We start from the raw sequence: 17,313 nt of genomic DNA, 5'->3' as shown, positions 1-17,313 counted from the left end.
CCTTACAGTAATACTGGGCTGCACTGGATTGAGGTGGAAGGCCGCCCTCGCTTCATTTTTCTTTCCCAGGGTAGGTGGGGAGGGGGGAGGGGCTGGATAACTCCTAAGGTTTCCTCTTAACCTGAGTGTTTTGTGAACTCTGGATTCCAGGTGAACATGATGACCTTGGCAGAGCACATCATTGAAGCCACACCTGACCGAATTAAACAGGAGAGTTTTGTGCCCACGGAGCCCTCGGCATTGGAAAGACCAGACACTGCCACCATCAGCAGTACCATGAGCTGGCTGGCCAGTTACCTAGCCGATGTCGACCGTCTGCCAAGCGCTACCCAGATCAGGTCAGCGGAAGTCCGTGGGCCACTGAGTGGCACAAATGTCCAGGCTCAGCGGGAGGTGTGGGAGGCTAATTAGAGCTGATGAATGCTATGTAATAGGAGACCTCATGAAGGAAGGAAGGAAATGCTGGGGCAAGTTCCTTCACCACTTTTAGATCCTTACTCACGTCCTCGCCTCTTCCATGACTTTTCTCTCCTTGTAGCACTTGTGAGGTCATGTCCCATGATGCCCCCCTCCAGTTCATCTGAAGCTTCCTGAGGGCCGGACGGCATCTTCGGTGGCTTTAGTATTTAGCATAGCGCTAAACTCGTGATAGGCACTTAGGAGGAACTTGCGACCTGAAGGACAGTTAAAGTATGGAATAGCAGCTGACAGGACTGAACGAAGGCGCGTTCGTAATAGTGCGCAGTGGCCCTTGTCTCCTTACTCAGCAGTATGTGATGGGGATTGTGCTGATCAATAATCTGTCTCTCTCCCTTGTGTCTCCTCTTGTTTCAGAAGTGTATATAACGAGCCTCTCACCCCTTCTTCTAATACCAGCTTGAGCCCTGTTGGCTCCCCAGTCAGTGAAATAGCTTTTGAGAAACCCAGCCTTCCCTCAGCAGCAGACTGGTCAGAATTCCTGAGTGCGTCTACCAGTGAGAAGGTGGAGAATGAATTTGCTCAGCTGACTCTTTCTGATCACGAGCAGAGAGAGCTCTATGAAGCCGCCAGGCTTGTCCAGACCGCTTTCCGGAAATACAAGGTAAAGTAGAACAGAGTCCTGACGCAACATTGGTAAGATCGGGGACCACAGATGGAAGTCAGGATCATCCTAACTAGAACTTATGCCCCTCACTTTTTTTTTTTCTGAGTCTGTAGAATTGTTATTTGGAATTATCCTGCCGCATAAAATTTTAGTAATAATTTTCAGGAGCTTTAGGGAAATTAACCAGTAGAGTGTAGTTAACACCATGTCAACTTATTCTTGGTAATGATGACAGATATTTAGTATTTAGTTAGTATAGAGGGAGTTGATACCTCTTCCACAAGGAATTGATAACCTAAAGCAGGGGTTCTTAAGGGACTGGGACTGACTGTAGGCAGCCCATGAACTCCTGAAATCTTGTGCTAAAGCTTGTGTGTGCATCTGTGGTGGGAGAGGGTCTGTGGCCTTCCACAGATTCTCAGAGGAGTCTTTGACCACCCCAGGAAGGTGTTAAAAGCCAGTACTCATCAAATCCCAAAGTCAGAGTAGTTGGGGTTGTTAGGAGAGATGATGGAAATCTCGCAGCATATAAGGGCAAGTAACACAAAATGTGATTTGTTAAATACTTGCAAAATGAACATTTCTAGACCTCCTAACATCCAAATATCATAGTTCTATTTAGAAGGAAGAATCAGATTTATTCTGTAAGTTCGTTTATCCTAATTTCTACTTGTAATTAATTACTACTGTATTTTCGCAAACATGGGGACCTCAGAGAAGTTATATAGATGAGTAGTAATTCTACTCAAGTCTGAAGAAAGTTGACATTTCTTATACCAAATCGTTAATTCTTACACTGAACTGGATTTTTCTTTCACTTTACCCTTCAGGGCCGACCCTTGCGGGAGCAGCAAGAAGTAGCCGCCGCTGTCATTCAGCGTTGTTACAGAAAATACAAACAGGTAAACCACAGCTTTGGGTCACAGTAGGAAGTACGCCTTGTCCAAACAGCAACAGGACTCTAGCGTGTAGTGTGGCCAGAGAGCGCTACATCCAGCACCTGATTCAAAGACAGGCTTTGGATTGCATTAACCAAACACCAGAGGGAAATGTTCCAGAGTGGGGGGCAAAAAATGAACCAAAATCCCATCTGCTATTAAAGTGAGGTCACAAAATAATTTCTGTTCAGACTCTTGGCCTTTTGGCATCATGACCACCAGAGATGCTGGTCCGACACAGAGAAAGTTATTTGTGTCTGAAATGAGGCTCTGTGTTCCAGTAATTGTACCTGGAGTAATTGAAGGACTCCAGGGAGTCTGATGTGGTGATCAGAGGAGAGAAATAATGGCGGTTATCTTTGACCTTAAGCTATATAAATGATCCACTCTCGAGCCACTCTCCTTTCAGCTTCTTCCCATCCGTTTTCAAATGAAGACTTGGAAAACTCTCTGAAAATCTTAAGAAGCCCAGAACATCTTATACGGCTTTTGCATTCCTTAGTTAAGAGATGCAGGAAGGGCACCTAAGTGTTCTTTCACGCAGTATGACAGTTTCCAGAACACCCTGTGAGGCTACCTATCTGCCACCACGTGGGAAAGGGAACTAAAGTGCACGGGGCCCCGAGGAGGTACCGTACCTTATAGCCACATCATCTCATCACATCTGCTCCTTACGATTACTGGCAATAAACAAGTTTATGTCCCCTTTACCATGAAGAGCTGAGGCTCGGAAATGAAGTCAAGATTAGATTTTCCAAACCACCTGGGTGGTTAGAAAATGTGAAAACTTGTCTACTTGAGTTTTGACTGGCCCATATGATGAAGTTCAGGCCTTTTAGTAGATTCTAGAACCTTTCAGCAGACGGTGCTCTAGGTAGGTTTTAAACTTTTTTACTTAAAGGAATAACACATGCTGAGACGGGTAGCGGTCCTGTGGAAGCGTGGTATTATGTTCTCCTGTTACGAGGCAGGGCTCGCTTTGATTTCTCACACGGGTTGCCATGTCCTTGAGTTTCTCTCGGCTGAAGCCCTGCTAATGAAAGGGGGTGGGCTGGGAGGAGTCTTCGACTTCTAACCCATTGAGTTCATGATCCCAGAAAATGAAGGTTTATTGTGTAAACGCTGGCACCACGGTACCTAGCTCCGTCCTCCCGTTAGCACAAGTGAGACACACGAGGCTCCCAGTCTGTGGTCACAACAGGTGTTTATTCCAAAGCACGAGTCTTGGTTTTGGTTTTGGTTTTTAAAATCCCGTCCCAAAGAAGTGTTGTCTCCAACCAGGAAAACAGAAGGCATGATTTTTTGAAATACTTACAAGTATAAGACAAGTATTTTGGAAGATGGAAGGCATTAATGTAGCCAGATTGCCTTTTGGTTTTTTTTTTTTTTTCCAGTTGGGAGTTTTATTGGTTCTGGTTTTTAATTTCCTTCTATTCAGAAATCTAACATTAATCTTGTATTTTCTGTTTCTCCCCAAGCTGACATGGATAGCCTTGAAGGTAATGACACCCAAGTCCCCTCACAAACCATTCCACCAGAGTCACAAACTTCACACCCATCACCAGCTATAAGAAGGGGCCATTAAGACGGCAGGGTCAGGAAGCAGGCGTCCTCCCCTCACCGGGTGCCTAACCACAGCGCATCTCTGGGGCCCATACGGTTACTCTGCTGGAGTGGGTTTTGGCATTAACAGTCATCAGACATTTTCTTGGCCATGTCAGTCTAAAGAATCCATCCAAGCCAATTCCCTTGAGCCCAGCCAGCTACTTAGTGCAGCTCCCTCGCTCCTGCTGGGCCTGGCCCGGTAATTTCTGAGCGTGCGGTACGCACCGGCCAAGGGGAGGAGAACCACAGGAGCCCTGTAGGAGACTGCGCTGTCTTCAAAGATTTGGGGGCAAGTGAAAATGGAAAGCAGGTCAGACGAGACTAAAGAGGATTCTTGTGCGAGGGTCTTGTGTCTTGAACATTCCGGGGAGTCCGCTCCCTCTCCTCACTCCAGCTTCCCCAGGCAGAGATGCACTTAGGCACAGGCGTTTTCTCAGGAGTAGTTTTCCCCGGGATGGTAAGTTGCCTTCTTGCAAGCCAGGTGCTTCCTTGTGACTTCTTGTCCCCGGAGTCCTATTCCATTTCAGTAGTAGTTCGGACATGGCATTTCTTTAAATGTGGAGGGCTCTGTGTTCGTTAGTGCCTAGAGACAGAAGTGGAAGAGAACTCCTTCTCCCGTGCCGTCCTCTCCCCCGAGCAGTGCTGCCGCAGGCCGGCCACAGGGCTGCTGGCGCCAGGTCCCGAGCTGGCCCCGGGCCTGCGACACTTGGCCCGCTTTCATGGCTTCACCCTGTGTCAGTCTGATGAGCGCTCATCGTTCTGCAGGTTAAATGTCTCAAAGGTGTCAGCGTTTCATGATAAGCCTTGTATTTGGGACCTTGCAACTCGGAAACGTGTCCTATGGAACCGTAGTTAGGAAGCGGCTGCCGGCTGCTCTGAGTGGGCGTGTGTGTGGTGACGATTGGGGCGCATAAGGAAGGTTATTTTAAAATGCTTCAAAATTGGAGAGTAAATATTAATCTTGAACATTTAAGTTGTACTTTCTAAATACATTTTTACTATTCCTGAATGTCTACGCGTATTGCTGTCTAAAAAAATTTTTTTTCAAGAAGGGAAAAATGTTTGATATTTTTGGGAAAAGCACATTAAAAGCAGTACATGGTCTGCAGGCAACCCTTAAACTAACATTTTGCATTTGGGGAAGGTAGGTGACAGTGTGCCTAGTTTTCCTCTTTGATGACTGAGCCCAAAACAGAGACTATGATGATCAAGGGGGGGAAAAATGAAAAAAGAAAAAGCTGTTTCTCTCCCCCCTTCCCTGGCACACTCAGAGGACACGGACTTGTGTGGCTCCTGTTGTTACTGTTGTGCTCGTTCTTGTTTCCCTGCAGTATGCACTTTATAAAAAGATGACACAGGCTGCCATCCTAATCCAGAGTAAATTCCGAAGTTACTACGAACAAAAAAAATTCCAGCAGAGCCGACGTGCTGCTGTGCTGATCCAGAAGTATTACCGGAGTTATAAGAAATGTGGCAAGAGACGGCAGGCTCGCCGAACAGCCGTCATCGTGCAACAGAAACTCAGGTGGGTTGACCTCTCCCTGGGGGGAAACTGTCTAGGCAAGAGAGCCTTGGCATCGTGGGGAGAATGGCCCTGCCCCGACGTCGGGGGTGACTCGCCTGTGGCGGGACTAGGTGCTGTGCCTGCGTGTGGTGATGCCCGTGCTGTCGGTCCCTCGGTGCTCAGCTCCTTCTCGTTCCTTCTCTCTAATCTGCACCCCCCAACCCTGGGTCATTTTGGTGTTCCCACCGACTTCAGCTGGGGTGGGAATCTGGCGGGACCCAAGTTCCTGCTCAGAGCGGGCGCTCCACTGGGGAGTCGTAATTGTAGCGTCATTGCACGCGAGCCCTTGGAAGGATAGTTAGAGCCGGCTGGGCCATCTGAGAGCGTGACAGGGACTCGGAACGCAGTGAGACACGCTCATAGACGTTCAGCAGAGTATCAGACTCGGGCAAGTCAGCTTCGACCCCGAGAAGGCCTGTCTAAGGCTGGAAAGCCTTCTTCCACCAAACAAGCTCAGGAAGGGTTGGGAAAGGACAGCTGGGGGTCCCCGTATGTCGCACGTGGGCCCTGTACCCATCACGGCCATGGGCGGGGGCCCCACCCCTCCTTCCTTCTCCGCCCGTGCTGTCGGGTTTGCTCCGTGAACTGTTTGATTAGGGGCCTCTGTCGCCGCTCACCTGTGTTCGGCGTGTGCGCGTCAAGCTTCACGGGACCTCCTCGTGACAGTCATGTTCCGGCTTTTTCAGGAGCAGTTTGTTAACCAAAAAGCAGGACCAAGCTGCTCGAAAAATAATGAGGTTCCTCCGCCGCTGCCGCCACAGGTAACCCTACTCGTCATCTAGACAGTTTGCTCGTCGAGAGCCAGAGCCCAGCCCTAACCCTCCCGACCACGCATGACCGGCCGCAGCGCGGCCCCGACGTTCCTCGGGGGGAAGGTCCCAGTCGCAGTAGGAGAGCAGACCTAACTAGGGCCCGAGTTGCTGCTTCAGGAACGGGGGGCCTGGCTCAGACCGCGTGGCAAGTAGCGGAGACTCACGCCAGTGACTTTCTTAGTACAGCTGAGTGGGACCAGCTTCTAATTCCCGTTTCTCTTCAGCCTCTTATTCGTATGCCACACGCAGCAGCTCCTCACTCCCAGCCCTGAGTCCTCCCCGGGAGCCCGGGAGCGCCAGCAGAGCTCCCTTCTGGAAGCGTTAGAAAAGCGCACCCTAGCCAGGCTCCTGCTGAGCGCGGGTGCCCTCTGCTGGACGCGGCGGGAAGGGGCAGCCGTCTGCGCGGACGCGCGTGCATTTGCTTCCGGCCGGGGCCTTCCCTGGAGATGGGGCAGCGTCCCACGGAGCCAGCTGAAAGGGTTTCTCTTTGTTTCCTCAAATTCGAGCTTCCTTTGTGAACACTAGGCTCTTCCCTTAGATTTGGGGGGAGCTGGTGAGATCGTTTGGTTTTCCTGAGTAGGTTAGCACTCGGGTCTGACATCCGTCCCTGCGGCCTTCCAAGCTGTGTTTCGTGACCCTGTGCGGAGTCATTGCTTCCCTGTGCGGTTCCCAGAGCCCAGCTCTGGAGCGAGCTCTTTGATGTCTCCTTTCCTCTTCCTGTTTCACTGTACCTAGAGCCCGAGCCCAAGGGTCCAGATTCAATTCAGGTCCAACAGACGTTCCCTTTTACTTCAGTTTTTCTCGCTCCTAAACCCGTCTGCTTGCTAACTTGGAAACTCTTTGGGCTTTGAGACTTAATAGGTGTTGGCTGGCCATTTGTACTTTGACTTCTGTTAGCAAAAGAATTCTTTTCTATAATGTTAAGAAAAGGGGCACAGAGCCACACATGAACAGTGATACAAACAAAAAGAACATTCTTTAGGATATATCTGATATTCTCTAACTAGAATGCTGTTTGGAAGAAGCTAATGTCACTCCCTAGGCCTCAGCAGCCCACCTGCTCTCTACCACGCAGCGACAGGTCATTCCCTGTAATTAGCCGGCCAGCGAGGTTTCAGGACCGACACTCAGCTAGGAAGTCTTGTTAGGAAATCCAGATGAAAATATGAGGCACCTGTGACATAATCACATCAGTTCTAGCCTTCCCAAGGGCCCATCTCTCTTCGCTCCCACTCTGTCCCACCTCTGCCAGCAGGACAGTACTTGTAACCAAATAGGGAAGTTGATTCTCTCCATTCGGTGAAAACTCTGGGACTGCCCTAGACCCTTCTCTGGAGGCTCTCACATGTGCTCCCACTCCCTCCTTCCTTGCTCCTTTCCGACCTGCAAAATGAAAAACACAGGAAGGCTCGACCCAGCCCTGCTGAGACTGCGTGTAATGCTTTCCCGGCTGATTTTATCTTCAAGAAAATTAGCTGTACGTTGCTCTTTTTTAGGCCACTCTGAACAAACCTGAATGTCCACAGGTCGCATTTTCCTTGTTGTTTCTGCCGGTCTTCTCCCCAGGCTCTGCAAACACGTGTAGGTAGTGCAACCTTGGTCGTTATGAGCAAACGGACATAAAGTCCCACACTCCTTTTCTTCTCTTTCTCATCCAACACTGTGCCTTGTGTTTACACTGGGTGAGGTGAGCGGGTTAGCTACTTAAACAAAACATACGTGCATAAAAGGCTGCCCCCTCCGCCCCCCATCCACAGTAGACTGGGCCAAGGAGTCTTGGCCAAGAGACTGGGCCACTCTTGTTTTCAAAGCTCTCTTTCTGTAAACCAGTGGAGAAGAAGCTCGTGATTACCTTTCTCAGGTTCATATTTGAACGAGTAGCAAGCTCTTGAGGGTGGCAAGAAGGTTTGTTATGAGGAGGACATCAGATTATGGACTCTGAATTCCCGTTCATTGTTTGGGATGAAATAAAGACCCCCGACTGGCTCTTTTCCTTACTTGCCCTGGAACAGTTCAGAGGTTAGGAGGAATGTGCAGGCAAATTTTATTGACCTCTGTATGCCCACTGTGTCAGATCCATAAGTCTCTTCCCATCCCTGGATCCTCAAGATCAATAGAACCTAAAGTCTGAGCTCCTCTTTTCCCTACGATGAATGTAGCCCTGGCTCCATTCTGGGGTACTGAATATTATTTTAAGAGAAACTGTCATGTGTCCTGGCCCTGAGAAGCATGAAAATAGAAAGCCTCATCTACACCTTCTCAGGAAAGGTAGGTAGATAATGGCTTCCAGAATCAATAAGAGGTGTCCCATTTCTTAAGGAATTCACTAAGTCATACAACCCCCACAGTTTTAGACTTCACGGCAAATCGGTGAATGTCCTGCCTGCTCGTCTCACATACCCCATCACCACTCTCCTTTCTTTCCAAAAAAGGAAGCACTTTATACTCTTTTTCTGTTGTTGTTGAAATAAAGCTATGTATAAGGTTTCTGTTGTGACCCTCACGTGCTAATAGCTCTTTGGTATTGTTTTACTGTCTAAAGCCCCCTGGTGGACCATAGGCTGTACAAAAGGGTGAGTTTAGCTGCCTGCTAGCCAGTGTTTACCTTTATCTTCCATTTTCGATATTTTGCTTTTTGCTTGCTTGCATGGGGCTGCAGCCTAGGTGTGCCAGTAAGTTTCACATCCATTTTGAATGAAATAAGATAAAATGAAAACTAACCCTAATTACTAACACGGCTACATTATACAACATGGCGATAGTCACGTACAGCCGATGAACAAATGCATGAGTGAGAGAAAGGGAGGCGCCCCTGAAACCCACCCCGCAGGGCATGCTTAGAAGTCGGTGTTGAAACAAGGCTGCACCAAAAGAAAACATCCAGCAGGTGGTTCTTTGTGATTCACATAATTGGCCACAGTGAAATTCACTCAACCACTGCCACATCCAAATTTCTAAAGCAAGAAAGCTCACCAGGTGATGCTGCTTTTTTTTTTCCTTTTTTTATGGTTTTTTTTTTTTTTTTAATGAATCCATTTCTTATTTAGAGTTACTATTTCCCGGTTACCCTGTTCCTATAGTTTCATTTCTAAATCTCCCTTTCCCTGGTGCCCTGAGGTAAGTCAGCGCACGAAGCTGCTTTTCCAGAAGCAATGCAGGACACTCGTTAGAACACAGCGAGCAAACCTGACTTCCAGAATTTAACGGCAACGCTGAATAAAGACAACGCGGTGTGAAGTGTCTTAAGTCCATATATCTGTGTTGCAGGGAAGATTGGATGTTCCAACAGAATTTGTATTTTAAAGAAATGATAACAGAGGGGTATTTAGTAGACCCTGTCGGTGTCCTTGAGATTTTAGAACAGGATGCTGATTTGTAGGTAGGCCCAAGGAGCAGAAGTCTCTGTCAGACCGGACCAGAAGTCAGACTGTGCCTGAAGTTACAGTAAAGGATGTAGTGTCGGGAAATTGAGTTAAAAGCCAGGAATACCATTCACCAAAATCAAATCTGAATGTGGATGAATTTGACAACTTCTGTCTGACAGACTTAAGATCCACTTAAAAAATGAACACAGGCGTTACCTCTGCCCAGTCACCTGGGTTCAGCACCCTCCCTTCCCAGCCCTACAGTCACACTTGAGTCATGTGTACAATTCCTGAGAAGATACTATGATTCAAGAAGTCTAAAACTTCTAATATTTCTGGAGCTAATATTTTTCATCCAAGTACACTTCTGTGGATGCTGACATTTTATTCATTATATCTTAAGTCGGAGGCCAACTACCTTTCCTGTAAGAGGCTTTAGTAAGGTAGTAAGTACCTTGGGCCCCACGGTTGCTGTCACAGCTGTTCTGCTCTGCCATCGGAGCATGCGAGCACCCATAGATAATACGTACGTGAATGGTTATGGCTGGTGTGCCAATAAAACTTTATTTACACAAATATTCATTGGGCTGGATTTGGCCCATGGGCTGTAGCTTGCTGACCGATGATAGTAGGAGAATTGAGTTTTTATAAGTTCTTCCGAAAACAAGACTCTATCTCTATAAAAGATTCCAAGTCTCACCTGGTTAAAATCATGGAGAGTCACTGAAAGAAAATGTATTTTAAAATACATAAATAAAGCAGCTACGCTGGTCTGTAAGCGTAACTAGTCAGTCGTCTTGGGCACCGGGCTGCTGTTCTCAGTTGTCCCATGTGGTAGAGCTGGTTCAGAGACGTCTGTGTTTGAAACCTAAGACAGAAGGGGGACGCAAATCTCCATTTCCTTCTCTTTCTGTTCCCTCTCACTGGCAGTGTACATAGATAATATTTCTTTCCACTTAAAAAACAAACAAACAAAAAACCTCCCAAAGAGCAGATGCATGCCCTAAGACGCAATTTAACTAGAAGTTGTAGTGTCTTGCATGTGCAATTATTACAGTCGCTGCAAGGAGCCCAGTAAGAATCTAGTAAGAATGTTGCTTATGCACTTCTGTTAGCTTCTGGTATGTCACCGGTCCTTTTGAAGAGCGCATTTTCCAAAGGTGCTTCTCAACACCACAGTCCCTACCTTAGCTCCTTCAGCACCTGCTGCATTCTATCGTGAGCTCCTAGAACTCCTCCCCGGGCATGGGAAGCTAGGAGCCGAGCTAGGAGCCGAGCTAGGAGCCGAGCTAGGAGCCGAGCTAGGAGCTGAGAAGCTCGGGTTCACCCTGGAGTGGTCCTGTTTCTCTCCCTGTAGCTCTAATTACCAGCAAGATCTCGCTCCCTCTCTGTTCCATCAGAGAAGTCACAGGGGCGCTCCCTCCAACAGTCCCCAGGTTGCAATGACTCTCGGGAGGCAGAGCATTCTCGGAGGAGAGTTCTTATTCCTGGAATTTATGTCAAAAAATTTAATACACTTACTCATTTACGATGTGGACCACACTTAAGACGTTTAAGTTGATACATCAAAAGATAATACTTGAAAACTGAAGGAATTAAATTTTGTGGCGCAGTGCTTGCCAGACACTAATGAATTCTGCCTCCTGGAGGGATGAAGCAGAGGTTGTCTAGAAAGGCAGGTGACGTCGGTTATCAGAATGAAGGCACAATAGGCTAATTCCAGGAGCACAGCAATGAGAAAATACCACTGTCTTCCAGTTTTTAGTATTTACTAATACTAAAGGGGGAGGCTAAGAAAAAACCCCAGATCCCATTCACCGCATGAGCTCGTTTTCGCTCAGCCTTTCATCCAGGCTTAGCCCCTAGTTTACTGACTTAAAATAGTTTCCGAATTCTCAGTAGCTCTTGTAGGGATTTGTTTTGTCTTGGACACAATAGCCGTCCACTTAAGAGAAAACTTTTGTTAGGCACAGAGAAATATTTAAATGAATGGTCTTAATTATTATTTCAGTTTATTTAGGAATTCTTTCAAAAAAAAAAAGGTACTGGAGGATTTCTGAGATTGAGGAAGTCTTTGAGGGCACACATTGCTGAAAACACTCCTTTCCAGCGGGGTTTCGAATATATCGAACAGGGTGTTATTTAGTGTCCTAGCAGAAAACCCAAAGCACCTTGTATGTCAAGAAATAACAAATACCGGAATTACCTGACAGATGCATCCTCCAGGTACTGAGACTAAACAGGGCAGTCCCTCTTTTTCTAGCTAGAAAATGGCTTTCCACTTCTCTCTAAGATAGTTTTTTGTGGGTAACAGGAAGTGTTCTCACAGATCAGAGGAGACGACTCTCCGAGAAGCTATTCCTAGATAAATTCCTTTTTTCCCCTGGGATGATACTTCTGTGAGGGCTTTACCACCTAGAATAGTCACTGCAAACACTGTCCTACACAGTGGGAACTCTGGTTTTCCAGTAACCTGTCTTAGTGAGTTGCTGGCCTAGTACCTGTGTTCAGTAAAGGTGGGCAGAGCTACACAACTTAAATAAAAGAAACTTAATTGGAGGAAGAAGAGGTAACACTTTCTGGCCACAAAATTTTAAGCACGGGATTTTCTCTGTATTTGACAACTGGGTTTCTAAACTCTTGACTTTGCCAGATGGTGCCAGTTTTCTGGGTAAGTAGTGATTTCGGTGCTGACTCTTGAGAGCTGTCCTGTGAAATCTCTTCAGTGGGTCATTGTCAAGATCTACAGGTTACACTTGACACTTTCTGCTTTGTGGTATATACTTTAATCCAAGGGACGATTCTCTGACGATGCCTGGAAGGCTCCTGGTTATTGGAGAGAAGTAGGCAGTGCTCTAGGTCAAGCACGGTGACATCACGCTTCCTTAGTTAAATAAGACATGAGGCGTAGTTCCCAAGCGGCCCGATATGTCTTGTGCGGAATAGGAAATGAATGTGTGGGATGTGTCATCATGGATGTGATTCAAATATCCAAAGTAATTTTGTCTTACTTGCCTCTTTTAGGAAATGAATATTTTTGGAACACAGTGGTGTGTGTTAAATTGCAGACAACATGCTCTGTGTCATTCTTATTGGGCCTCTCTGTCTTTTTTGTTTTGCAATCCAAATGAGATTTCTGGAAAATGGCAAGATCTCTCTTTTCCTAAATTCCCCACGAGCTATTGCAGCTCTCAGAGCAACAGGTAACTCATCAGAAAGCCGCATCTGGCTGCCCTGTATATTTTTGACGTCCAGCATTGCAAGAATATACCTGCTGAAATCCACTGACTCATGAAACATTTCTCTGGCTGAGCGTTCCTGAGTAGATGGAATGAAGCCGCTTTGCCTTATGCTTTACCCACGGAGCCATTGTTTGCTACAAGTTTGGAACCAGACCCACTCCATGTGTTCATGAATTCTCATTGGACGTCTGACGGGAATAAACCCTGTGGGCTTTGCTGGCTTTCAGTGCTGTTGCTTACTACATCACTTCGGTACATTAGAATGCAACATTTGTTTTTTTTGTTGTTGTTGTTTTTTCTTTGTTTTTTTTGGGGGGGTGGTGGTTTTTTGGGGGGTTGGCATTTTGTTTTGTTTTGTTTTGTTTTTCTTGTTGTTAAGACTGCAACCGTATCCCAAGGTGGCGATTCTTTTCAGCCTAGAACGCTCGGGCAAGTCCTGGGGTTGTCTCCCATCCCTGTTGAATGGTCACAGGTCAAAGTCTTGCTGTCCTAATTACCTCAACTCCAAGCCAGTCCTAGGAGTACCGTTTTCCACGGTGCTGACCGGAGGCTGAGAAACGTTCTCCTTGCAGCTCTCCATACGGTAGTGAGAGCCATCGAGCTACAGAAGTTGTAGTCTGTGTCCCGGTTAACTGTCTGTCCCATCCCACGGAAGGCTGCTTTGCCTGTCTTCTGCGGGGTGAAGTTCAGAAGCAAGTGTAATTATAGTGGGGTTTGTTTTTAGATGACCAGGACATCCTTAGGTTAGGTTCTCTCTTGGCCCTGAGCGAATCTCGCAGGTATAACTCCTTTGGAGAGCCAAAACCTCAGTAAGCATTAGCCGCCTGTAGATAACACGCACCACGCGACGGAAGTCTATCAAACATCTGTATTCTAGTTCTATGAATACGGTGACTGGATTTTCAAGTATAATTCCAGCTTCAAAAATTCTGGTCTCTGTTTGCCAGTAAGTGTACTGAGAACAGTAGGCTCTTCATACAGGTAGTATCAACAGCGGTTAAGTCCGTTGATGTTGGTTTGGGACCATAAAATAATTTTTTTTTTCTCCACTGAATTTTTCAGTTGGGTGTTTTGTGTCATGTGATTGCAACATTTGTGAGATGTCATCGTAGTAAAAGATGGATAGAAAAATGTAAACTCTTTTTTTTTTTTTTTTTGGAGAATGACAAGCAGGAATAATTATTACAGAAGTATACTCCTTGTAGCACATTTTGGAAATATAAATAACAAGGAGAAAAACCCACAGGTAATAACACCTAAACTTTTATGACCTTTCGTGGTGGATGTACGTGTAGTCAACATGGGCCTTTTAGTGGCAATTCATGTCCTGGCAGAGATGAGGCAACCACAAATTTCTGTAACTATTTGAAACATCTGTTTTTTAAGATTTGTGAAGAAAAATTAGAGTATCAAATGTTCTAAGTTACCTCGGTGATAGAGTTAATTGTTCTGTTTCTTTAGCAGTAATATACCAGTCAAGCATTACTTCCTGTCCAATTGACATTTGACATTAAACAAAATAAAATAAAAAATTAGGCACCTGTAGTCTGTCCTAATAATGTGCCCTCCAGTAACTTAGACCTCCATTTGTGACTTCAGTAGGACAGATTATGAAGGTCTCTCAGTTTCATCTAAACCTCGAGAGAGAAATTGACATCCGCGTAGTCTGCTGATTAGAAATTGGAGGAGGATAAAATGCTTCCCTTCCCTTGATTCTTATTCCCACTATTTTCAGACCTCTGGTCCATCTTTATAAAACTGTTAAGTGCATTTTAAGTGTAGGAATTTTTGTTCTCCCAAACACTGTAGTAAAATCAGCATAAGGTCTCATAAAGGACAGCATCTCAGAGTTGAGGAAACGTAGTTGTTAGGAATAAAGGTATTAATTGTTATCAGTTTTCAATACTGTACTCCTCTCATGCCACAGAGATTGTCCAAATGCCTTTGGAAAAACCAATACCGTAACTGGGTTTTGTTTTTTTTTTTCCCGTTGTTTTGTTCTCCTGACCTTATATTGGAGGCAGCAGGGTAGAGAGGTGAAGTCAGACAGGCCTGGGCTCAATTCCCCACTCTGCCACTTGCTAACTGTATTACCTGGGGCACGTTGCTTCATTGCCATAAATCTCAGGTTCTGCACTTATGGAGAGAATGGGAATGTGTCGGGAGGACTAAACGAGGTAACGAATACTTAGCCCGTACAGCCATTGGAACAGAAGCCTTCTCTTCCTCTTCCATGATCTCCTCCTTGAACATCTGATTAAAAAAAAAAAAAAAAAAAAAAAAAAGCCTATGCCACTGAAGCCATTTGGGTATCATTTATCATGCTGACGTACTGTAAAAACTTCATCATGAAACTGAGAACCAAGTTCTCCACCATAGCTCGGGGGTGATGAAATCCTAGAAATCAGGGCATCTCCTTTTTCCAGTGTAGATGATCATCGCCACCTCTGTGTGTGGGCATGCATCTTGCCTTGACCTAGAGCCATGCGAGGCTATCTATTGCTAGTTCATAGCAGAATATTCACATGGTGACTTCGAAACCTCATGAAAACTTAGTTAACTTTTTAATTAGTTTCTAAAGAAATTGCAAAAACAAAACCAAAAACTGCAAAAACTAATGTGACCATTTTAACTAAAAGAAAAACGTTCAAGGTTTACCCACTGTGATCAGCAGATGATAGCTTCTTTGGTATGAGACTGTATGAAACATCTCTGGTTTACAGTTCACTCTCTTTCTTCTTCCATCTCGATGATGAACTTAATATTTTTAAAGCATTCCTCTTCACTCTCGAAAAACTGTGGATGGATATCTGTGTTTATGCTGTCAGGTTTTGAGTTCAGGGTTCTTCAGGTTCTAGACGTCTCATCAGTGATGGAGTCACTGTTGCATATCTGTGAATGAGTTCTGTACTGGTGCAGAAATAAAATGTTGTCTTTGAAGTGGCATGCACATTTTGCGGGATTCGCAACAAGCTCTGCACAAGTACAGATATTTGCATGCCCAGAAGTAGAGGTGGCATCGATGCATGCCTTGCATTTTTCCAGCCAGAGGGCTGTTAGTATAGATTTTGCATGTTTAAAAATTGAACACACAATATAGCATGTTTCAATTTTTAAAAAGCCATTTATTTATCAAGTCTGCATGTCCAAAATTAGGGACCAATAATGATGCACAATTCTGCACTGTAATATGATCCAAATTTTCCTGAAACTTAATAATCCATGGTATATTTAATTACAAAATTTGAAACTAAACAATACCCGGGTCCAGTTGTGGACAGAGCAATGTCAACGTGTTCTGAACGCACCTGCTGAGGAGGAGGGATTTAACAGTTTTGAAGATACACTGTTGATCAAGCTGGCCCTGGTGTATTTAGTGAATAAATCAGGCAAAAACATGATAATTTTTTTCAGTATTCATGATGATAAAATAATAAAGCTTTTTTTTTTCTGAAAGAGAGCAACTTCTCTCTGAAGAGATTGTATCAACTTTGCAGAATACTCAGAAATGATTCTGCTTGGAGGTGGTAAATATATTGTTTTCTTCAACTGCTATAATAGCGTATGTGTCAGGCCATTGAATCCCAGATATTAACAACAACTTCCTACTGCTTTTCAAAATGTTTTCTTCCCCGGAGTGTTAATAAGAATCTATTTAGAAAGTAAACTGGCATTTGTTTTAAGATAGAATCTGAATTGACCGGTATCACTTAAAAGATAACAGCAGAAACCTTAGCCTTGGAGAATCAGAAAACTGTGTTTGGGGATTACTGACCTCTCTGTAGGCCCCCAGGAGAAAAACAGAAGAGCCTTTTTCTTGTCGCGCTGTTGAGGTATAGGGTATCCGTGTCCTGAGAAACAGCAGCTTCTGTTTGCTGAACCCATCCTCCCACACCTGTTTTAGGAAACAAATGTTATCACAGGGTCCGCAGAGCTCACGCTGCCTGCCGTGCACCGCACGTGCTGCCTTCGGGACTCAGACCCTGAAGTCACACTTGCATTTGATCATTTTGCTGTTAAGGCAAGATCTCAATTATTTGTCACTAAAAGGAAATAATCTAGTTCACAACCTCTTCCCGGGCACCCCACCTACGTCAGGTGGCCATATTCAAAACCCAAGACAAAGTTTTATATTGAAAACTATAGACCAGAGAGGATCGGTAACACATAATTTGCTGATGTGAACTTCCCATGACTCTGTGGACAACAATTTCATTTAAATTTGTTCACTACAACATGTTTGATAAATAGAACACAGTGGTACGCCCCCTGTTGCTGTCCATCTGGGAGCATGGGGGGAAGTGACCCGAACATCTTAGAAAGTTACAGTGTGGAATGGGAGGAAGGTAAGGAATAAGGAGACTCAGAAAGACTGCACGGTGCACGAGCGCAGTGGTAGGGCCGTGCAGGTCCGACAGGCTGCAAGGTACCTTCCGTCTTGAGTCTGTGAGCAAAGCAGTTCAGTCCCCGGGAGTGTCGGAAGCGAAGCAAGTGTGTGTGCAGTTTCCCTAACGTGCCTCCCGTGGGACTGCCGGGCATTCATGGTGGTCCCAACAGGCTACAAAGGAAAGCTAGGCGAACAGTTAACTTTTCCTAAGATGAGCACGTTACCGTCACACGTGACTTAAGGCAGTCGACTTCCGTTTTGCTTTGTGTTGAGAGCACTTGCTACAGAGCAGAGTTTCAGGAAGGGACGTGTCTTT

The 17,313-nt window shown here is 45.6% G+C and overlaps 1 protein-coding gene across 2 annotated transcripts in view; it reads left to right on the top strand.

Moving 5' to 3' along the window:
* Positions 1 to 17,313, top strand: part of LOC111154898 (calmodulin binding transcription activator 1) — an 811,409-nt gene that overhangs the window by 790,632 nt on the left and 3,464 nt on the right. The window contains exons 17-22 of one of the 2 annotated variants that reach the window (XM_022514846.1): positions 151 to 338; positions 835 to 1,081; positions 1,915 to 1,986; positions 3,501 to 3,521; positions 4,959 to 5,152; positions 5,878 to 5,952. In XM_022514846.1, coding sequence (XP_022370554.1) covers positions 151 to 338; positions 835 to 1,081; positions 1,915 to 1,986; positions 3,501 to 3,521; positions 4,959 to 5,152; positions 5,878 to 5,952 — 797 coding nt within the window. The remainder of the gene's footprint in view (positions 1 to 150; positions 339 to 834; positions 1,082 to 1,914; positions 1,987 to 3,500; positions 3,522 to 4,958; positions 5,153 to 5,877; positions 5,953 to 17,313) is intronic. The other variant, XM_022514847.1, reaches the window with a different exon arrangement.

The sequence above is a fragment of the Enhydra lutris genome, unplaced genomic scaffold, assembly GCF_002288905.1.
Source record: "Enhydra lutris kenyoni isolate GAN:26980312 unplaced genomic scaffold, ASM228890v2 scaffoldscaffold38, whole genome shotgun sequence".
In the NCBI taxonomy this organism is placed as follows: domain Eukaryota; kingdom Metazoa; phylum Chordata; class Mammalia; order Carnivora; family Mustelidae; genus Enhydra; species Enhydra lutris.
This window is presented reverse-complemented; position numbering and strand designations above follow the sequence as displayed.